At 40.3% G+C, this 24,750-nt stretch overlaps 1 protein-coding gene across 2 annotated transcripts in view; it reads left to right on the top strand.

Annotated features, from left to right (window-relative positions):
- The window catches only part of plpp4 (phospholipid phosphatase 4), a 70,402-nt gene extending 47,903 nt beyond the window's left edge, over nt 1-22,499 (top strand). For both annotated transcript variants that reach the window (XM_054798470.1, XM_054798471.1), the window contains exons 6-7: nt 7,364-7,534; nt 13,202-22,499. In XM_054798470.1, coding sequence (XP_054654445.1) covers nt 7,364-7,534; nt 13,202-13,410 — 380 coding nt within the window. In that variant the 3' untranslated portion in view covers nt 13,411-22,499. The remainder of the gene's footprint in view (nt 1-7,363; nt 7,535-13,201) is intronic.
- Nucleotides 22,500-24,750: the final 2,251 nt, after the last annotated feature.

A 24,750-nucleotide genomic window follows, 5' to 3' on the forward strand; every position in this document is an offset into this window, starting at 1 on the left:
TGTGGCGAGGCGCTTGCTTTTGAGCCTTTGTTAACTTCGCCGTATGTTTATGATCAGAGTCATGCGAAGACCTATCCATAACCCCTCTTCAGTGTTCTGGCTGAGAAACATTGTTTCCTCAATGCGGTGAGGTCTTCCTGTACCCTTATCAGAGAATCAGCCCCGAAGCAGAATCCACGTCCATGTTTGACAGTGGGGATATGGTGTTCTTGGGGTTGCAGTCAGCATTTCTCTGCCTCCAAACATGAGTCCCGTTGATGTCGGAAAGCTCAGTTTTGGTGGTCGGTGGTTTCTAATAATCTTACTAAGCTTCTTGCTGAATAGACAGGAATAATTGGTGTGCTTTGTGAGCACATTCCTTCTTTGTAAGGGGGTAAATGTACAGAATCAGCAGGGGATCAAGTAATTATTTCCTACACGGTACAGTATTTGTTCATGATGAATAATGAACATACAGTAACAATTGTAAAGTCTTCTTTAGAGTGTCCCTCACCTCCTCCTATAATCCTGATCTCACCTGAAATTGGAGTTAATGGGACATCTGGGTGTTAGAAAATGTGATTTTGTATTTTACAGGGAAAAAGTGGGAAAAGTTTGCCTTTGCGAGGACACTTCACTTCGACTTTGCGTTCATATTCAAACTCAATATTATAGGCAGCACAAATGATATTTGGTTGATTCTAATCTGCGCCAGAATTGCAAATTAGCTTCATCTCAAACGTTGAAAAGCATTTCAAATAAAACATAACTCTTCGATGTATACACAAATCACCAGCGTCATTTTTTTTTTTACTTAGTCATATGCACAGTCCCGTACTTGCATCAAACGCATCATGTTTTGCTGTTCAACCATTGAAAAATAGAATGTTTTCTTTAGATAAACAACAAACAAAAAAACCTTGAAACAAAGGAGACAAAAGCTACCATCAGAATATTGTTGCAAAAACCACAAAATAAACAATTCAAGCTAAACCAGTTAAAAATTCTTCAGTTGCCATGTGTATTAGCATACGGAATATTGACTCGATCCAAAAGTTGTGTCAATCACGCTCCTCAGCTGTTGGTTTGCCTGATTACCGCAGGTGAAAGAGATTTTCTAGATGGGATGAGTTCTTGAAGAGTCTTGCTCCTCCGCTCCTATTGTGAATTTCTTACAAAGATAAGAGAGCTGGTTCTGCAGCTCCGGTCCTTTTCTGGAGGCCTTTTCAGTCCTCCACACGACTGTTTACAAATCAGGGTGTTCTGAGTATGGCTGCAATGGCATTACTGTAGAAAGTCTGTATGTACTGTGAGTACAAATATATGTACACAAAAATTAGAGTTTGACAAGGGAACATTTTGCACAAGGTTAAAATGGAAACTGCACACATTTTTACTTTTCATGCTTTATTTAACATGAAAGCGTGATTTGGGCACTCACAGTGTTCCTTCGGTCTCTTTCACAAGTAAGTGTAGGCAGTTCTTCAATAAGAAAAGTAGTACTAAAAGTAATATTGTCTTAAAAGTCTCTACCTGGATGTTGACATTGTGAGAAAGACAAAAAGTGAGTAAAAATGATATGAAATATAGTTATATAGAATATAGACGTACAAATGAACACAGGCGGTGGTTTATTTTGATGTAACAGGAAAGAAACAACCAAATTAACATCCTGCTCCTTAAGCCAGGGCGACTGGAAGGAGATTTGTGCTTGCTCCAGTGGGACTGCTACGCTTCTGTGCCGTGATACTGACCACCTGAGCACTTTGAGATGGGGGATGGGGTTGTGGCAGCCCCCACTGCTCGTAAAGGGCATTAACTACAAAACGGAATGCATTACATTCATCCACACCAATTTTTTGCCAAACGTCTGTTAAAAACAGAAAAAGTTCCTAGATTGGTCGCATGTCACTTTAAGGCTCTGAATATTTGCAATGTCGCTAAGTTGGCAACACTTCCATTGTAATATGGGGCATTTTATCCCAATTGATATTTTTAGCTCCTCTTCCAGCTACAATCTTATCGTGGCGGAGGAGTTTGCACTTCCAATTTTGCGGCTTCACTCTATCACGGTTTTTCGAAAATGTATTATTTAAGAAATTATTTTGCTTTGTGGTTGAGTCCAGCCTATTAGTAGTCAAAACATGTGCGTATTTAAGCAAATGCTCCACATTTTTGCCTACATTAAGCATAAAAACGGCTAAATGGCCGAAAAATACAAATATAAAGCATTCAAAAGACACATTCAAAGACGTTGACGTGGTATTCTACACTAGTACTGTAATGTTTGGTGAGACACATAATCACCAGACTTGATCACCAGAACAACAGGCTTTTATTGCAGGTTTGAATTATCTCACAACAGGTACAATAACCCCTAATAAGAGCACGGGCCAGTGTTGCGGCCGTACCCCACGGCAAGCTGAAATTCAGCTATGAACCCCCGACGTCACTTCCTGTCCTTCACACGTCCGGAACACCTTTATTGAAATACAAGCACAACTCTTATTTATGTCTTAAATGGGTTATTTTCTCTAATTATAATAATAAGAGTGTAAAGGTGACTATAGGGGTGTTATTTCATCGCTAGAGGGCTTTAATAATGTTAAAAACATATTTTGAACTTCATAAACAGGTTTTCTATGTTCCATCCATCCATCCATTTTCTATGCCACATGTCCTCACTAGGGTCGCGCTGGAGCCTATCCCAGCTGACTTTGGGTGAGGGGCAGAGTACACACTGGGCTGGCGGTTTTCTGTGCTCTAACTACGAAAATATTCCATTTATGAATAAGGAGTGCTACTTTGCGGAAATTCACTCATGGTCGGGTCTGGAACCAATTAACCGCGATAAAAGAGGGATTACTGGACACTCATCCCTTGCTACATCGAACGTCTCTCCCTCACTCTACTGAGTTTTTAAAAATAATTAATTAATAAATGGACGCTGTTTTAGGGTTGACTATGGACTATTATTAGTCCAAAAAATATTGAAAGACGATTTATATGTGGTATTCTGGCCACTAGCTGTCAGTAATGACAAAACATTGATGAGACATGAGATTTTAGATGAGATTCACACTGCATGGAGTCAGCCATGGCAAGTCCAACATGTCCGACGTGAAAGGAAACCTACTATTATACTGCAACGACTACTGATTCCCCGATACACTCCGGGTTGGGCTGTTTGTCCAGTTCCTATTCAAATGAATCTTCTTCAAACATATTCTGTTTGTCCGATGCAAAATTCCACTGGGGCGAGATACAGGTATATATATATAGAAATATATATATATTTTTTTTTTGGTTTGTTTGCTTTTTTATGTTTGTTTTTGTCAGCACTCCTGCCTGTTTCCTCGCTTTCATCTGTTTTGCCACTTTTCTCATGTTTATTGTTTGGTTGAAGCAGCTGTTGGAATAATGGGACTATCTGCAATTTGTAAAAACAAACAATTACCCACTTTGCAGGTTTTGTGGTGTCATCCAATGTTTGGAAATAGTAGTTGTGCTGCCCATACGCAAACATACAAAACCAGACAAGGTGATTTCATCAAAGATAAAGAATGATATACTGTAGAGGTGATGAGGATAAGATGAACAAAAATTTTGCTTAGTTCTGGAGAAGCTGAGAATATGTTGTTGTCGTTGTCCGAACAAATCAAGACAAAAACTAAAAGCGTGCGACAACTGGAGCAATTTTTTCCAAAGGAAATAACGTAAATCCAATTAATTTGTTCCAGACGATCAGAAATATAAACACATTTTATGGAGAATAATTATAGTTTTACAAGCAGAAAATGATGCAAAGTACGTATAAATCACTAATGAAATGGATGAATGAACAGTTACTTTACGAAACGTAACTTTAAAGAGTGAATGGTTAGAGCTGTATACTGTACTTTCTGAAATGTGTCTCCCTTAAACCGTGCCCCCTGCAACCTGTGTTAACTTGGAACCACAATAACGCCACAACCTTATTGTAACATACACTGTCTTTGTATTTTGCTACGAGTTCTTTCTTGAATTCATTAGTGTTTCTCACCTTCTTTATCAAAGTTCTGGCACTTACAACTTTCTTTGGCGTCATGATGGGTTATTAAAAGCGCACAGAACGCTCAGAAAAACGCGGTGCACTTGAACGTCTCATCAGTGCAAGGTGCAATGCTTATTGGAAGGAAGAAAGGAGACAGAAATTGAGTTGGTTATTGTTCTCTGTGCGTTTTAAGAACAAAAAAAACATACACACACGTAAAAAAAGATGATAAAAAAAAACGCGATTCATTCTGAGTCATCAACGTGTGGATGCTTTGTTTGGGCACTGCTTGGCTGTACGATAAACGACTACGAAAACCGAGACGTACGAAAACCGCGGTTGCGCCGTATAACAAACTTGTTTATATATAAAATACTGATGAGAAATGTTATTGCATTTGGTGTTTAATGAATGACTGGTGCTGCAAAATAGCCACATCAGAGCAGTAATAGAAGATCTGTAAATAAGACGCTTGTGCCTTTTACACAGAACACAGCGGTATATTGCAATACAGTAATGCCTTTTACACAGCACCATGGGATAATTTGGATGTCAGTATGGACAGTTTATGAAATCCAGTTGTCCAAACGGATGGTGAGCTTGAGGTGCTTGATAATTAGGTCGGGATGTCAGACAGCGACTCCTGGAGATAAACAGCAGGGTGTTTCTTGTTGATTATGTGCAGGATATTAAATATCACACAGTAAAGTGACCTTTTGTGTGCTTCAAAACTAATCTTATGCCTGACATGTTATTTATTTTACGTTTCCAGCCTTTTAGACTTACTTATGTCTTGGTCGACATGATGTGGAAGTGCCATATCATGAGGTCAGTGTGTTGCAAGCTATCCCTTGTTTTATTTTTATGCCACTCCTACATCTTGTGAACGGTCGAGTACAAGAACTTCACGAGATTTCTGCAAGATCTTTTGAATTTCTCACGTCACAACTTTAGGAAGTCCATTTATGACGACTTGCCGCTTGCCCAGTGGCAACCGTTGCTCCTTAGCATTTGTCAATTATTTTTAAAAAAATGGCAGCAGGAAAGTGCTTTTTCGGATGTAAGAATTGTGTGGGTTAGGCCGCAATTAGGGACGACTTTTTTGTTTTCCGTGGAGTTAAACACCTACAGTACTTCATGGGCACTGCTTCTCTGCTACCGCAAATCCATGGAGAGCTGTTTGGTGAACAAAGCATAGTTGGAAGGCCGGATTCCCCAATATTCATCCAATTATATCCAATATCCAATTCTTCTTTACTGGTTGCTGATAACCATTAGCATGGTTGCCCGTAACCCTCGATCAGTCGCAACAGACTAGGCGTGGTTGTGGAGCAGGCTGCAAAATCCGAGCATGTCGGCCAGGAGAAGAAGAATGCAGATTTGCCTTGTACATAACCTTTTTCCCAAGATTTATGGAGTAGTTTATTAAAAGAAACGTATTATCGTGCATCACTGGGATCCAATATCATTTTAAACGCCCCTGAAATGAGTGGGCCCCTTTACGTTGTGAGCTTCTGGTATCTAATGTTTCCAACTATCAAGCCAAGATAAGCCAATTAAAGAGACAGTTAGCATTTTGTAAGCTGTTATCTACATTAGTGTTGACAGTGTTGTCCACTGAAGCAATTATTACCTCTTCTAACCGTTGGTAACCACCGGTGACGTGCGGTGAGGTTCCTGGCTGGTGAGGCACTGACTCCTTTGGAGTTTTTTATGTTAATACAGGAGGATAACCAAAAAAAGACGAGAATAATTCACAAAAAAAAAAGTTTTGTAATTGTTTTCTGATACTTCTTAGTCCCATTTATTTCTTATGAACTAAAAAACATTTGTTTTCTTACCGTTTATCTGTATTTGAAATAAATGCACCCTATTTGTCTCCAGGAAGGGTTCTGATACTTGGTTGTAAAAGTCTGACCAACTCTTGGTGAGCATGGATATATATAGGGTCAGGCAAAATGATCTGACACATTTGGAGGTTAAATAAAAGGCAAATAAAGTAAAGAAACAAGAAAGTGTTTCTATTTTTCGAAAAGTACATATAATGCCATTCTGTTTCATTCTGTTTTAAAAATTAAATCAGTCAAATGGGATCCATTATTGTCCACACACTCAATGCAGATCCAGTAGCTCTGAAGTTGGTAACCCATAACAAGATGGCTTTTCGAGCTGGTACGGGATCATGTCTACCAAGATTGAAGTGCAAATGGAACGCTCATTGTGTTGCAGTTACAGATTTGTTTGTTTTGATAAACGTTTCCACAACGAAAGCGCGATGCTCACCAGTCCAATTCATGGCTGCCACTGAAAAAGAAACGAAAAACAATGGCATTATAAAGAAACAAAGCAAAATGGCATTATATGTACTTTTCGAAACACTTTTTTGTTTCTTTACTTTATTTGCCTTTTATTTAACCTACAAATGTGTCAGATCATTTTTCCTGACCCTGTATAATCTTCCATCTTGGCAGTCAACTTCATTCATTCATTCAGCAGAGCATAAAAATATAGTGCAGCAGTAGACTCACGATTTGTCCTGGGCTCCATGTACATGTGCACTGATTTTAAAGCTAGTTGTACATCCTTGTGCATCTAATATCTCTCTATATTGTAGTGTGGAGGGGAGTTGCCGCTGTCGTACCCAGCATGCATTGCGGGCACTTTGTGTTTCCCAACATTTGTAAGTACAGTAAGTCTCGGAGGTCCCACAATAGTGTATCGAAGGTGTGTTGCCCAACACCGAGCCTTGATGGTGAAACTTCAGTAAGTTATTTCAGTAAGACCAACTAGAAACACACGCTTTTGTGCGTCTGTTGCTTTAATGAGCTGTGTTTGTCCACGCCTGTCTCCCACAGAGTTTGTGGCTCACATGGACGCGCTATTGTGCACTTTACCCACTGTAATTCTGAACTTGTCAAACTTAATAGATGCCATATATCACATACAACAATGAAACATGAAGGAGTGGAACAGAAGGACACAAATGTTAGCAACACTAACAAAGCTAAGTGAGCTACGATGCCAACATTAGTTTACTAGTTTATTAGTTTATACACTGCAACATATGTTGCCTGTAAATGCCTTTGTTGAGCACATGTTCCAATCTGTAGATGGTGTTTTCTTCCACTGCTTCCAAATACTTGATTTATGTAGTATTTGTCACACAGACTATACTGAATATATTGATTTTAGGATATTACCTGTTGAGCATCATTGCAAGGGATCACTGTGTAAACATCAGGATCATTCTTTAGATTTATAGCATGGCTGAGCTTTATATGAGCTTTGTTCTTCCACATAGCTGGAAGTAGGGTGCCGCCTTGACCCTTTTCTTTGTCTTCTCTTCATTAGTTGCATTTTCTGGGCTTGGTTTCACTTCCTTCTACCTGGCGGGGAAGCTGCAGTGCTTTACCAGTCAGGGTCGAGGTCGGAGCTGGCGTCTCTGTGCCACGGTGCTGCCCCTCTACAGCGCAATGATGATTGCATTGTCCAGGACCTGCGACTACAAGCACCACTGGCAAGGTCAGCGTGAAGGCTCCAACACTGTGATGCAACTGCCCTTTATTAGGTTGTGTTCAGATTGTAAACAACCCTGCTTTCAAAATAGCAGCGGTGTACTGGTGAGGAGGTTGTGGTTTAAAACACAAGGCAAGTCCTGGATTTGCACTTCTGCGGAACACAAATAAGCAGACTACCCCACCCTTGCAACTTGCTAGATGATTTATTTCGTGCTTAATCAAAAACTGAACCAGAGTTCTTTTTTTTTTTTTTTACAACACCCTGATTTCAACAACAAAAAAAATGCTGCGTGAGTAAATGTTCTTCCGATCAGAATCAGGTTTATTGCCGAGGAAGTCTGCGGCACATTTTTCATTGGTATGTCTATGACATAAATAAATAATAATAAAACAAAGGTTGTATAATATTGTTAAAATGAAATAACTGTAAGACAATAATCAAACTAATATTAAATACAGTAAATATATAAGGAGGCAGTGGTTAGGTCTTCAGAAATGCTGTCAGCCATTGGAGTGGAATCTGTTCCACATATTCAGGACTGATTCAGTCAAGGTGAGCTGGGCTTGATTGTACAACTTTGTAAATATTTTAGGAAATGTCTTCTGAATATGATTGTGCAGATTATTTATGAGTGAGGCCGCCCAACAGCTGTGGTCCTGTGATTTTTAACAGGGCATGGCAAATCGAGGACAAGGTCAGGAAAGAAAAAGAAATCACGACTAATAATTGCTTCAAAGTATGAAAAGTCAGAGATAGTGGAAAAAAAAAAGATTTAAAAAATGAGCATTTTTTTTTTAAGTCAAACATCGTTGTTTTCTGAAGCTGTAGAATAATGTCAGATGGGAGTGTGTGTCTTGTGTTTTCCACTAATTACAAGTAATTACAGTACACGGCAACTTTACAATAATATACCAGTTTAGGTATTTTGTCTCAGGGACAAAACCAAGGCACTGGTTTAGATACGTGGATGACACCTTTGCCATAATCAAAAAACAAGAAATTCAGTCTTTCACAGATCATATCAATGCGGTGGACACCAATATCAAATTTACTCGCGAGGACACTAAAGAGAACCAACTAGCCTTCTTAGACTGCAAGGTAATTATAGGAGAGGACAGACAGCTACTTACAGAGGTCTTTAGAAAGGCCACACACACTGACCAATACCTGCTTTTTGAATCAAACCATCCACTACAACATAAACTAGGCGTTATTAGGACCCTCCAACATAGAGCGGAACAAATACCAACTAGTGCTGAGGGAAGGAAAAAGGAGACACAACATGTCAGGAGAGCGCTCTCTACCTGTGGGTACCCACGGTGGGCTTTTAACAAATGTCAAAAGAAGAGAGTAGGGAAAGAAACCCAAAAGCCCACAGAAGCAAAAAGGAGAGGAGTCGTAGTCCCTTATGTAGCGGGGGTCTCCGAAAAACTCCAGAGGATCTTATGGCAACACAAAATTCCTACCTATTTCAAACCAGTAAATACCCTGAGACAAAAATTAGTGCATCCTAAAGACAAGACTCCAAACCAAAAACAGAGCAATGTGGTCTATTCCATCCACTGTAAAGATGAGGAATGCAAAGAGCACTACATTGGGGAAACTAAGCAAATGCTCCAAAAAAGGCTTTATCAACATCGCAGGGACAATTTTAGTGGGCCTCAATCAGCAGTACATCTACACCTTAAAGCAACCAATCACTCTTTTGAGGACAGCGAGGTAAAGATTTTGGCCAAAGAAAACAGATGGTTTGAAAGAGGAGTAAAGGAAGCCATTTTTGTCAAACAACAGAACCCATCATTGAATCGGAATGGTGGTTTGAGGTTTAATTTGGACCCTGTGTTCAGCAGGTTACTGAGACCAAAACCCACAGCTCTTAGTCTTGCAAATGAGGTGAAGCCAGGGCCGAGCCAGAACAATAGATGCTAACGAGCCAGTATCAGAGTCGTTCATACCCAACTCAGGGAGCGACACTTCCCTTTCATCAGAGGTGTTAATAGCAGGAGAGGATTATACCACTACTCCGCCCAGGCTTAGTGTAAGGAACCAATAGGAGGAGGGTGTTGGCACACCAATTCCGCCCACTCTTACTGTATTTAAGGCCTAGGCTACCAGCACTTGTTAGTTCGCTGACGAAGCTCTTCGGATGAGAAGCGAAACGTCCGACACCTTCTTCACAGAAGTACAGATGACGTCTCAAGAAGCCTTTCCCTCGATGGACAACTCATGTACGACTGAGAGCCTACACAGACATACCAGTTTACACATTTGAAAAAAGATTCTGATTAAAATTAGAAGTAACCTACAAAATGCTCATGGGAATGGACAAAATCAAGCTATAAAGCAGTCGTCCCTCGTTTATTGTTGTTAATTTGTTCCAGACCCAACCGTCATAAGTAAATGTCTGCAAAGTAGGAGTAAATATTAATAAATTGAATATTTTCGTAGTTAGAGCATAGCAATCCTCTTTATGACCTTCTAAATATGTTTTTTACGTTATTAGAGCCCTCTAGCCATGAAATAACATTCCTATAGTCACCTTTACCCTTGTATTACCCCAATATATTAGACATAATAATAGAAAATGAGCCATCTCAGACATAAATATGATAAGACAGACTCACACGTCAGCATTAACACTTCCTGGTGACTATTAGAAATGTAACGTTACTGACACCTTGAGAACAGTGTAGAATACTACTCCACTGCCGCTGTGTATGGTTAAGGAGAGACTGAGGACGCCCTTCAGTCGCTTTATTGACAAGCAGAGAGCACATACAGTGAGCATTCACACAGGAGCCGCTGGCGTCCACTCTCTGCACTGTTAATCTGAGCACCAAATTAATCCTTTTGGGCATGGAATTCACAACAGATGCACAGGTTGACACTGAAATCCTCTTCCTGGAGCTGGTGAATGTGAGACAACTTACACTTCTCCACCTTCTGCTTGAGGACGCCCCACATGTAATTAATTGGTTTCAGGTCTGGACATGTACTTGGCCTCCATCACCTTCACCTTCAGCTTCCTCAGCTTGTCGTCTTGTAGGCATGTTTTGTGTTGTCACCGTGTTGGATATTGCCGAAAGAACGGGATTATCCTCTGCTTCAGAATGTCACAGTGCATTTGACACTCCCTCGATTAACCACAGCTCCCCAGTGGTGGCAGCACTCATGCAGCACCAGACCATGATGCTACAGACATGGATCGACTCTATCTATCCACATCAGCTCTATGTTGACAGACGCACAAATGCAGCATACAGAGAAAAGACCATCTTACCTACGGTGGCACAAAGAGGAGACTCAGTCATGTTCAAAGGCTTGCCGATGCTTTGCTGCATCATTAATTTGCGCAGAGGGAATGGAATCTCAAGACGATCAAGGCAATGTGGAGAGAGATTTGTTGCCCACTGTGAGAAAGCTTGTTCTCAGCCTCAGGTCATGGGTCCTCCAACAGGACAAATGACCAAAAACACACAACCAACACACAACAGCTAAGGGTCAAACAGTGGACTATTCTGAAGGGGCCTTCCACGAGCCCTGATTTAAGTCCAATTGAACATACGTGGAAAGAACTGAAACATGCAGTCTGGAGAAGGCACCCACCAAACCTGAGAGAGCTGGAGCAGTTCGCTCATGAAAAGTGTTGTCAGAATACCCGTCGTCGGGTACCAGAGTGTCAGTGAGAGTTACAGGACGCGCCTGATTGCAGTAATTGCTGCAAAGGTTTGTGCAACAAAATATTAGGTTCAGGGTGCCATCACTGTATATGCAGTCGTCCGTCGCCACTTTGTGAACATCGCGGCCTCACTCTATAGCATTTCTTAAAATATTAATTTATTAATAAATGACAGCTGTTTTGTGGGTTTCTATGGCCTAATGTTAGTCAAAAATATGCATATTTAAGCAAATTTGATGTATTTGTGACCGAAATTAAGCATTTTCAAGCATAACACTAAAATAAAAATACAGCCTAGGTTCCCAAAATGGGGTACGCGTACCCCCAGGGGTGCGACAATTGTGATTGAGGGTACGTGAATAAAAACGAAAAACCATTAGCGCCGAACTCTCACAATTACGAGCGCACCTGAGCGCACCGTCATTGCAAAAAGAAAGAAAGAGAGTTCTTCATTGCTCTGTGGCGGTTATATGAACAAGTAAGTAAGTCTGATGATTATGCTGTACACTGAGAGTGTTTAATCTTGAAGGTTTAACTTATATTGGTGTTCCAATCCTCGATTATTGCTGTTTGGTATGAAATTAATATGCAGATTTAAATCATAGCGATTGCAAGTGGACAAACGTGAAGTTCAACCCATTCAAAGGGAAGGATCCCAACATCCGGCTGAAATAAATGTGATCATGCACAATACACATTTTTGAACCAGTATTACTTACTATAAAATGAATTAACCAGTTACTCATGTATTTCAATTGAATGAATGGTTGATGTTTTTTAAGTGTGCAGAAGTAGGGGGTACATGGCTTCAAGTCAAATGTCTGAAGGGGTACGCGACTTTAAAAGGTTTGGGAACCACTGAAATACAGTATAATGGACTCCACACACGGGTGGCGACGTCGCCTCAAGTCCATCCAGCCAAGCAACAGGCAAAATGGGAGGGATTACTATACCGCAATACAAGCTGTACACCGACTGCTCTAAAGTATAGCCGAGTTTCCATTTCTATAATGTTGTCCCTTGGGAAGACATACTGTCATAACAATGTGAGCAGTGTACTCACCTTGTGAGATACTGTACCCTTTGCCACTCTCGATAAACTCGGAATGCGCAACTTTTTGAGGACTTACTGTGCCACAGAACACAAATCAACCTCATGAAATAAATTGAAGGCAAACGTTTAACATCAAAACACACCGTGTCCACGGTGAGCACCATTATTGCCTTTTCTCCACATTTTGTCCCGTTTTTCTCTGAGCTGTGTGTCCACACATACACTGCATTAAACCTGCGGGGGCCTCGATCTGCACTCAGTGTAAACAAAAGCTGGGAAACACCATTACCCAGGCAGCCAGGGTATGCTTGATAAATACTAACAGTCCATCCCTTTGCACTGTTTATGTGATCCTCCCATCGCTGTCACTATGAGGCCATCGTACTCATTTATTGCATCATATGTCATCCTATTGAACTTATTCGACAGGAGCTGATGAAACATTCACAGAGCACACTCAGGTACTTATATATACGTGGGAATCGATCTTATATTTCATTTCAACCAGAAGTAGAAAATATGAGGTCAGTGAGACCTGGTACATTTATTTAAACTTGGTTTAAATAATGAAAGTCTCCTTCAGGTGCCGAAGCTATAAGACGACCGTTTATGTTTTCACCATCTCCGAGTCCAAGTTGCTTTTATATTCACCATCCTTGGAGGATATTATTTTTTATTCTTTAAGATGCCAGTAATTACATGAAACAGTTTAATGCAAAAGAAGCCCTTGCGAAATGTTCTCTGCCTTTCCATTTATTTTAATCAGCTGTTAAATGTGACAGCCATAAAGGATGTGCACACTGAGGCTGTATACCACCTTCTGCTGCACTTAATTAATTGTTCCCTTCGTGGCAGGTGTGACTGAGTTTCCCCGAGTTAGGCTGCAAGTACGTATGGAGGCATACTTTGAAATATATACCCTTCTGTGACCATGCAGATGCCTTTGTTGGAGGAGTGATCGGGCTGCTGTTTGCATACATCAGCTATCGCCAGCACTACCCCCCCTTTCTGCACACGGACTGTCACCTCGCCTACGCCAGCCTGACTGCCACCGCTCACGCCCCCCCGCATCCCCAGGAGGATCAGCGGCCCATTGAAAATGCCACCACCCTCCCTGTAGAGGGCTTGACCGAAGCACCGCTATGACTAGTGGCCACCACCGAGACCGACCTCACCAAACCAGCGAGCTCCCCTCCACATTCCCACTGACTGACTCCATGGCTCCTGTGTACATTCCAGAGGACAGTAAGCCACACACCCCTCCTCCATCTTGGTATATACCGTCTCGGTGTTCGCTACTTTCTCCTTTGGGTGTTTTATACTATTCTTGCTTAGCAGCTGTGAAGGTCTGTATGTAAGTATAATACAAGGAAGAACATACATTCTTTGAACATCTGAGGAACTGATATTGGACATTATCTGTTGTTAAAGTTGTTGTTAAAGTCCGAAATGTATCAGTCAAGGAGTAATCTGAAGCAGCTGGCATTAGTTGTAAACACTTGAAGGTGTTTTGCCTTATTGAAAGGTGGTAGTCCTGACCGGGTGCGTGTGCTCATGTTTTTGGGGCTTATGGTGCTATACTGTATGTACAGAATGTTGCTTGCATGTAATCTATCTCATGATAGACATTTGGAGTGGTCGATGTGTCACTACAGTGCAGTAATTTGTTCTTGCGGGCCCTCGAATCACATTTGAAGACTAAGGTCCAATTTACACTAAATTTGAGCAATAGATTAATTTATAAGTGTTATTAATGCATACATAGTCATCATTACATTTCATTTCATTTGACATAATAATTGGTTAACAGTCTGTGTAACAATTAGAAAACATGGATAAGGCCATACTCACGGTAGCTGGTGCCACACACGTACTGTGCTTGGACCTCTTTTTAGAGAACTGCCTCTTTTGGCTCAGCTCACTAAAAAGAGCTGGCTCTTCCGGCTCCCAAATGGCTCCTCAGATTTTTTATTTTGGATTTGGAATTGATTTCTTAACGAAAATACATGCAAAATGAATACAAAAAAGACCCATCTCAATTAGACAAAAAGGTCCAGTCTGATTGTGAGTGTTAATTTGTAAATTTCCAACTACAGTGGAACCTCACTTAGCGTCCGCTCCGGTTAGCATGTTTTTGGGAAAAAATTTGCAAATAATTTCGAATAGGGACGTCCCGAGCCTATTTTTTTTATAGTCTTACCGATCCCATCCCGATTCCTTTTTTTTTAAATAATCATACATTTTCAGCGCTATAGTAATTTATTGACAATCCCGAGTATAAACAACCAGAACTTCCCGTGCGAGCTCCCCGCTGTAGCTACGGAGCCGAATAGCCAACGTCCAATGTGAAACTAACTTCACCGCCCGTGTTACATGTTCTTTTTCTTGCGGGTGGTGGGAGTCGAGTGGCAACCAGCTTTGAGGCGCATTACTGCATCTACCATGCTGGAGTGTGACGCAGAGTTACGGACGTTATACGGCAACCGGATCGGCCCGATCTTGTGGCGGAAGCCGATATTATCCGAGTTTCAAAATACAGTGGTTAGGCAGCCGATTCCGATTGTGAAGATCGAATCGGGACATCCCTAATCGCAAAACTATAAAAAACATTTTTTTTGTTAACATTTTTGGCTTTCTTTAATGGATTAATTGGATGCATATTATTTCTTATGGGGAATTCATGATGCTAACCAAGGTTCCTCTGTGAAACAACACAACATCAACTAAACACAACACAACAAAATATAAAAAAGCAGCATCCAGGCAGCAGTTTTTTCTCAGCTTTTGTTTTCCTGCATTTATCTCACCTTTCCAGCTTGCTTGTGTGCATAAGCCTCCCGCCTCCCATTTTTGTTTTGTGTCGACACATACAGCACCACACATTTTGGCCAGTCACGTTAACACTTTAACAGAAAAAAGACGACAACAAAGAAAACAAGAACTCGTTGACTTCAAAGAACCAGCTACCGTCGTGGACTTCAAAGAGCCGGCTCTAAGAACGACCCATCGCTGTTGAACACACTACAGATTGCCTACTGTGGGTACACCCTTAGTAAAATAATATTATGTATAGGTAAGTTTAAGTATTATAGTCATTCAATAAAGAAAAAGTGCTTTGCACTTGAGATGGAAGTGAGGGTCGGCATGTCACTCTTTGACGAAAGAAACAAGTTAGACTTTCTAGACACTAAGAAACGAGCCTCATTTGATTCCTGACTACCATTGATGTCCCTTGTTAAACACCTGTTCACTTCGTAAATGATGAATACAGTATCCATCAGCCCTCAATGACAAGCGGCGACCACAATTGTGGAAAATTTTAAACTCAAACCTCTCCAATATTTAAAGGGACTGTTTGAAACGGTTACACAGGCGAATAGCACAGGCAAGAACGGACGTCATTACATTGTTTTGGTTTATTGCCCAGGCAAAAACCCGCAACCCACTTGAAAACGACCCCACATCGCGACCCACCCCTTGAGAATCGCTGGTCTGCGCGCACATGCATGTGACATACAGTTAAAGTACTGTGATTGCTACTTGTCAGTTCTTAATTATACCCATCACCTTTTATACTAAAAATGTGTAGGAAAACGCAACATAATCCACAAAGTTTAAGCCCAATGTACGCGCAAAAGGCGTTATAGTCTTTTCCGCCTCCCTAACCACCCACTTCAGGTCCCTCCGGCCCTCCACAGTGCAGCTGTGCGAACTGTACTGTTTGGTGGGTTGGTTCCTGATTGGGAACGACTGCTCTAGTGCCAAAAAGAAGGGACTGTGCTTTTGGCCCCTGTCGTCACCGTATATTTGTCACTGATCTGGAAGAGAAGATGACCACCTGATATCACGTGTTTAACACTCCAGACAAACTCTAAATGAATGTCTATAAACTCAAAGCTCTTTGACATCACAACCAACACTCCATATTTTTTTCGTTGTATGTCCCCGATGAGATAGTAGCATCTGCTGTACTGCAAGCGTGTTAAAAAAAATATGGACTTACTTTTAACCATCGATGCTACTTGGGCAGGCAGATGTAGTGTGTGGTGTGAAATTAGAAATCTAGTCTGAATTATGAGACCTCAATATTTCTTGCATCACCATAGCAACACAATGATGAATGTAAACCAATAAACTCTGAGAAGCGGTGGTCCACGTGTAGCACTATATTAATATGTAACTTCAGTCTACTACTCCAACACACTGTCAGGGTTCCATTTCTTTCTCCATCTCCTGCACCTGCGTTTTTTTCATTTTAAATTGCAATCTCATATCTAACTGTCACACCTACAGCCCCAAATATCCGACTTGACATTGCATTCTTCTTGGACATGTGATCAGAGCAAATGAAATCAATAAGAGGCAGGTGGGGATGGCAGGATGGAGGTTTGTTTAACAAAAACTCCAGCATGAATCCTCATTAAGGGGAAGTCACTGCTACTTGTGTTTAATGAGGGCATCACCGCGATAGTATAAAAACCCCAAGGATTGGCCAAGCACTGCAAAATCAGCATATTGGCTGCAACCACACCAATAAATACACAATCAGGCACTCGTGAGAGAACATACCTAACCTGCAACCCCCACTTACAGAGGAACCTCCAAAGTCAAACGGCAATAGTGGTACAGTTTGGAGTTTAACCAATATTTGTGGAAAAAATACACCTCAAATATTGCATAAAAATATCTTATTGCGTGACGTCAGAAAGACTTCAAAAGGATCAACTCTACATGTGTTTTCATGGGGTTTTTTTTTGTTTTTTCTGAAGTAACCATTCATGGGTGCTGGGGAAGAAAATGGTGATGATAACCATAGAACCAGAATTGGACCTTGAATTGTCATATCGGATTTTTTTTCTGATCCAAATTTGTTTCTATGCACACAAAAGGCATATTTCTCTCACATCTGTCTAAATCTTTGTCCGAGAGCACTTCTCATTTTCTGAGATAATACATCCTCCTTATCCACCATATGCTGATTAGACAGCATGGTTATTACACATTGCCTTAGGATGGCCACTAGGGGTGTCACAAGGTTTTGTGTCACGAGATCTTCTTGCAAGATTAAAACGTGACAAGATTTCTCATTCAGAAACAAAAAAATCTTGTCTCGGCACTAGGCCTGGGACAATAACAATAAATAACTAATTAATAAATCAACAGCAAATTAACTTTATAATTTTGCCGGCCTCAGTATATATTGACATGTGCATGCGTGTCTGTTTTCAGGAAGAGAGTTCTTTCTGTGCATTGGTTTCAGCACCTTGGCGCCTTTGTTCCATAGAACAATGGTATCAACGGCGTGCAGAAGAGTATAACATAGAAATTGAATTAGTAGATTGCTATATATTGTCATGTATAAGCAATGTTAAAATAGTGTGTCATGTCGTTCTCGTAGGCCAAATCTTGTGTATCGTCCCGTCTCGTGTCTTGTGACATCCCTGCTGGCCACAATAAAAGGCCAAAGGAGAAGGGCTCCTTAACACAATTTAGAAACATTAGTGAACAATATTTAAAAAAAAAAATAGGCCTTTTGTGTACATGGAAAAGGTTTTAGATGTTTGAGTTCAGCTCATGAAACATGGCAGCTAAAACTGAAGTGTTGCATACATATTTTTGTCGAGTGCACATACGTAAATAGATTTTACCAAGCCAATGTTAATGTAAATATTGACGAGAAAGCATGAGAGCGAATCACAAGTTTCAAAATGACCAGACCAGCTTGCCAAATAATGGATTTTTTTACATTTCTCATTTTTACTGTTCAAGATGTGATCTTACTGTATATTGCCTGACAGACAGATGGCCGTACAACAAGGTTTTATTGCTTTATTGAAATTAGAACAGCTTGGAAGTCAACCAGCATCATGGAATGAATTGTTTTTTACTTTTCCGGTTCCACTGTATTTTCAGTTATTGTTATTCATAATATTAACTCTTTATTCAGGACACTCTTTTTAAAAAAAAGCGACACCAATTATCTGTCGAAATGTTGTTTTTGTTTTTATGCGTCTCGTGACACGATAATGAAAAGGCACAATTAAAGCATTTCACCAAACCAACATTTCGGTGGCTGACAGGAGCAAACAAGCAGCAACGTCCAAACGCTCCAAACACAGAACTGATCCAAAACCAAAAACACACACAAACGCCATAAAACACATCCATCCATCTTCTATGCCGCTTATCCTTACTCGGGTCACGGGTATGCTGGACCCTGTCCCAGCTGACTTTGGGCGAGAGGCGGGGTACACCCTGGACTGGTCGCCAGTCAATGGCAGGGCACATATAGACAAACAAGCATTCATACCCATGGACAATCTAGACTGGTCAATTCACCTAACATGCATGTTTTTGGAATGTGGGAGAAAAAGGGAGTACCTGGAGAAAACCCACGCACACACGGGGAGAACATGCAAACTCCACACAGAGATTTGAACCCAGATCCTACAGATCTCCCGACTGTGTGGCCAACACGCTACTAGGCCACAAGGTGCGGCCCGCCATAAAACACATGCAACGGGAAAATCTGCTCATTACAAATGCTGCAATCACACAAATGTTGTAGGATCGCAAACAAATGGAAAAGAAAAATGCTGCAAAACACCAGACCTGAGGGGTATCCGTCTTAAAGAAAAAAAAACATGAGAGGGATGCCCAGAAGTACGACGGAGTATTGGGGCCACGTTGAGAAAACAAAAATCTTGATTTTGAAAATAAAGTCGGAAATTTGCGAGAAAGAACTCAGAATTGTGAAGCAGAATCCACCAAGTTGGATTGTTCACCCACTAATAGGGAACTTGAGTTGGGTTTAGGTCGTTGAGAGACAGGTTAGTTTTACCCTACTAATGATGTGTTGTTGCAATACTATTGCAATACCATGTGTTGTTGCAATAGTAATAGTAATATTATGAGTTTTTTTCTCATAAATATGCAACTTTATTCTTGTAAATGTATGAGAAAAAACTCATTATATTATGAGTCCTGAGTTGACCACTTACTGAGGAAACGATAGCTCTTTATTTGGCAGTAGCCAATCACGAGCTATCAGTGCACTCACACTACCTTATCAACCCATTGGAAGTCATTCGAGGTCAGCATATATACCAGTATCACAACGTAACAGTCAGAGTCACCGTGTCATCTTTCAAAGAACACTTTACTACTACTAACAGCACTAAATTCATCACACAGCAACTTAATACTCAAACGGCGTAAATGCAAATATACAAATATGTCAAAATATTTTAAAGTTTCCACATAAGGCATTCGTCTGAGCAACGCATTCATTGGGGCGCTGCAATGACGTCAGCTTCCCTCTTTTTGCTTTGGGCTGTGGTGGACAGAACCAACATTGCAGCTTTTCTATGCTTTCTATGCTCCTCCAATGAAATGGTTTTCTCAAACGTAATGCATTGTGGGAACACTTTAAAATGTTTGTTTGTTTTTTTTTCAAATTAAACTCGTATTGATACATGTTTTTATATTTCTCAGGTAGAACATTTGAGTGTTAGTTGCTGTCTGATGACTATAATGTTGTTTGTAAGATGAAACCATGAGTCAAACTGTTATATTGAGTAATGACCACCTGCAGTTTCCAATGGGTTGACAAGCTCGTCATGAGTTTTCTCATTGCTCTTGATTGGCAAATTGGCAAATAAAGCGCTAACTGGTCCTGACGGACTTGTGCGCGCCACAATATGCCACTTTATGACTTGGACACGTGCGGCTTATACACTGTAGGGGTGGAGGAAAAAATTGGCAAACTATTGATCACGAAAAGATGCATCAAGATGCATCGATTATTGTTTTATCATCGCATTGTAGGCATCGAATCGTGAGGTGGCCAGAGATTCCCGCCCCTAATACAGTGATGCGGCGTATGTAAGAACAAATTTGTTTCTTCCTCGAAATTTTGTGGGTGCGGCTTATACACCGGAATTTACGGTATTAGAAGTTTTTCTGGCAAATCCATGACTATATTCTCTTTATTCAGCAAAATTTATTCTCAAAATCTCAGATTTTTTTTTTTCTCAATGTGGCCCGTCCATCATACAGAAGAAAGTTGGCGGAATGAAAAGGTAAATTTTTCTTTATGTGTTTGTGGCCGTAAAAATTTGTTGCTCTATAATACTGTTACCTCTTAAGTATTTAAAAAAGGATATCCCTCAGGTCTGGCGCCCCTTGTAGCCTGGCTAACTTCCATTTTGTTCCCTGAACTTGCAGCATTTCTCTTTATGTATGTTTAATTTCTCATTGTGTGTGTTTGTGTGTTTTTGGTTTTGATTCATTTCGGAGTTCTGTAGAGACGTTGCTGCGCATTGTCCCTGTCTGCCACCGTACATCAAGCTGGATGGGACGGCAAAGCTATTTGCACTACAAAGGAAGATTCAGGAAAATAATAAAACAAAATTAGGCGTGCTAAGAAGTTTCTTTGGTAATTTAATTGTTTTCTCTGTGTGTTACACAACTGGTGAAGTTTGTCGTCCTCCACTGGCAAAAACTGTCGAATTCTGGAAGTGATTTGGCCTCTGGCACAAGAATGGAAGAGGGTACCTTCTGCATTCAGATTACTTTGAAACTCATCATTCAGCCTCAATTGCTTTACCTCAGAACTGTTTTGAGTGCTTTTGTAGGTGTGTGATGGTACTGAATCTTAAACTGGTGCGAGAGATGAGAAAGTTGGCAGACAAAGAAGTCTGAAACTGTGCACTTTCAAATCAGATCAAAGAATTGGGATGTTTGTGAGCAAAAATCTATATCTTTAACAGATTTGGTGACCTGATATTTGTATTTCATCATTTGGGTTCTCTGATTTGAAGGAACGTCACTTCATGTTTTCATGTTTTCATGTTTTAGTTCATGTTTTAGTTTTAATTCAGTTCCACTCATACATACAGATAAGATTTAATCAGATAGTTCCAGTGTATAAGCCACACCCACTAAATTTAGAGGAAAAAAAAGATTTGTGCATACATAAGCCGCGCCGGTGTATAAGCCGCACGTGTCCACATCATAAAATTGCATGTTGTGGCATGCACAAGTCCGTGAGGCAGCTCTTTATTTGACAGGAGCCAATCATGACTCACAACGACCTTGTCAACTCATTGGAAATTGCAGGTCATTACTCAATATAACAATCTGACTCAGAGTGTCATCTTACAAAAAAACATTAAACTCATCACACAGCAACTTAACACTAATGCAACTTAACACTTTTCCCCTAATGCATTCATTTGAGCAAAGCATTTCCCTGGAGGATAAGCAGCATAGAAAATGGATTGGATGACGCTGCGATGTTGCCTCTGTCCACCAGTGGGAGCCAGAATAGCCCGGCGCTTAGAACCCAGAGGGAGGCTGACGTCATTACAGCACCCCAATGAATGCTTTGCTCAGACGCAATGCATTATGGGAAAACTTTAAAAGTTTTATTTCAAACTAGTATTGGTACATGTTTGTATATTTCTCAAGTATACCTTTTGAGTGTTAAGTTGCTGTGTGATGAGTTTAGTGTTCTTAGGAAAGTTTTTTAGTAAGATGACACCATGACTGTTATGTTGTTATACTGTTATATATAATAACCTATAATAGCTTCTTCTGAGTGCACTAGTTTGTGCTTGTGAAAGAAAGAGCTACAGATTCCTCATTGACTCACGAGCGGCACAGTATTTAAACAATTAGTAGTAGTTCTGAAGTAGTATTAGTTCTCATACACCGGAATTCATGGCACGTTTGTTCAAACAATGCATAGAAAGTTGGAATTTCAAGTGTACTGTCGTACAGAAAGTGATAACGTGACATTTTCTTTCACACAACTTCACTACGTCAAAGACTCAAAGGATATAAGGTAATTGAAGGTCACTGAGTTATCTGTTAAAAATAATAAATGTCTGCAGAAAAAAAATTTATGTAAGATTTAGGAAACTGTTCATGGCATGCTAGTTCAATTTGTGATAAAAGAAAGTTTTGGTTTTTTTTTTTTATAAAAACGCATGTCTTGCCTTGTCAGCTCAACCGAGCTGTGTGTTTGATCATTCTATACTTTACGTACAGTAAAGGACTTGCAGCTATGTGAAATGTGTCTGTGAAGAAAATGAAGAGGCTAGCTAGCAGTGGTGTACATTGTTGCTGTTTTTTTTTGTTTATTTTTCACTGATAGAGACTCTTTGTTGAATGGGAGTAAACAAGATGTGCTGTTTATGTATTCCAGTGACAATAAAGGGTTATAATACTGACATTGTCCATCTAGCCGTCTCTTTTCTATCACTTACCCTCAAGTATTGAGTACTGCTTACACCAAATTGTGAGCCAAAATTATTTTTTTGGACAATCACAAAACTGTATGAATTTATGTGAAGTAATATATTTTTTAAAATCCATGTCCAAAATCATTCATCCTAATGTTGTAAATGTATAGTTTGGAATGCTCTACAGCAGTGGTTTTACAAAATGTGAGTCGGGCAGCGGCAGAAACAAAGAAAACAAAGAACTGTGTCTCAAATATCAGACGTTTCCAGGCAGGAGTGTCGCCAGGAATTCTGGGCCCCATAAAAAAAACACCACATTGGCCCTCTCCTTTTGATTTTTTAATAATTACCTATTGGAATTGTCCTTACTTTCCCCCCCATTACGGCACCCCTGTTTCCAGGATGTTTTACAATAATGCAAAAGATTGTTTCCTCAAAATTGTCTGAAAAGATATATTAATTTTACTGAATCATTTTCTAAATGTAAAAAAAATATCTAAGATTTGTATTATTATTTCCTCGCAATCTCTACCACAGCTTCTTAAAGTCTATTGCCACTTTCTTGAATCGTTTCTAGCCAGAAGATATCCATTCAACAAAGAGAAATTCACTTTAATGCAAAATGTGGTTGGTGTATGAATAATTTAAGGCTTAACTGTATGTAAAATGAAGTCTCAGTGGCAGACTCGGTATGATAACCAAGGCATCCCTCTGCTCAGGAAATATTCTAGCTCTTCCTGGGGGACTCCCAGGTGTTTCTAAGAAGAATTATTTAATCCCTTCGAGGTGTGTTGGCACAAAGGTTTCCACGTTTAAAATATACTGTATAATTCCACACCTATAATTGTCCACTTGGAATCACTTGTCTTATTTTAGCTGTAGAAGTGTTATACAATCTGCTGTGAGTGCTTGTGTATCTTTTTTGAGGAGCACTTTAAACATCTGGAGGTTGCTTTGCATTACTGCATGCTAAAAACGTCATGACAGACCGCCTCAAAAATCGAAATGGAATTTTACAGGTTTTTAGCGAATAAGACACCCGGAATGTACGTATCTATCAAGAGTATGTCAACGTCCTTCCTTGTTTATTTCCCACACGGACCTCCTTGACATTGTTTTGCAATTAAGCAAAAACAGCAGTAAAGCGACGAACAACTTGAAAAAACACAAAAACAATGAATATTACAAAAAACATAATATATCACTTTCTGCAGGACTTTGTCATATCGGCTTGCCTCTATAACCCGCTCTGTCACACGGACTTGAGCTGCTCTGTAAACAATCTCCCACCCACTCTGCTTCCTATCAAGGCCTTGTCTTCCTAGAGCTGCTGTGATGTAGTCTCTATGATTACCGTAATGCCTGTGTATCACTAGAAAGCGCAGAGTCTCTCTTCAGAAACTATTGGAATAACGTTGACTGTTCAAAACTTCCGATAATTTAAAAAATAGCATTGCAAATCCCATTGTCAGCTACAGCTTTGATGGTGTAGGTCTAAAATAAGATTAAAGAGCTTCAGGGAGCATATCTGGCCCGTGGGCCATAGTCTGCCCATGTCCGGCGTATACAGTAGGAGCTCTCTGAGACTGTTACAGTCACTTGGCCAGTGGTTAACTGTAATGCTTAAGCAACGCAAATCAGAATTTGACATTTCAAAAGCATTCTATTCCGGTCCATTTTCTTCCATTTGTCCTCTCCAGGGGCATCAGCCTGAATATAGAAACGCCTGACCTTATACTTGTCTCAGGCCAGCTCCTCCAGCCACACTGGGAGAATATAAGGCATTCCTGAGAGAGAGTCTCTCCAGCACATCTTCAACCTACCCTGAGTTCACCTCCAGGTTGGACATGCCTGTAAAACAAACGGCCAGGAGGTATGTCCAGCAGATACCCAAGACAACTCAACTGGCAATCGTACCTCTAAATCGATTAATACTTTCACTGACCAGTAATACTTAAACTGACCCTTGCAATGTGACTATATTACGTATTGATGTGTGATACAGTACGTGATGATGTGATTTGTAAAGAACACATGGCGTGAAGGTTGCTGATATCAATCCTCTTTCAAAAGTCTGACAGAAAATGACTTTAAAGCCTGTACTTTTATTCTAGCACAGGCTTTTTAAGGCTATAGGGTCTTTTTAATCAGCCGATGAACAATAAATTGCTGGTTCGATTTGTTTGCTCCCTGATTCTTCTTTTTGCATTTTGATGCTTGTTTTCAAATCTGTTTACAA

This window comes from Dunckerocampus dactyliophorus, chromosome 14, assembly GCF_027744805.1.
Source record: "Dunckerocampus dactyliophorus isolate RoL2022-P2 chromosome 14, RoL_Ddac_1.1, whole genome shotgun sequence".
Classification (NCBI taxonomy): Eukaryota; Metazoa; Chordata; class Actinopteri; order Syngnathiformes; family Syngnathidae; genus Dunckerocampus; species Dunckerocampus dactyliophorus.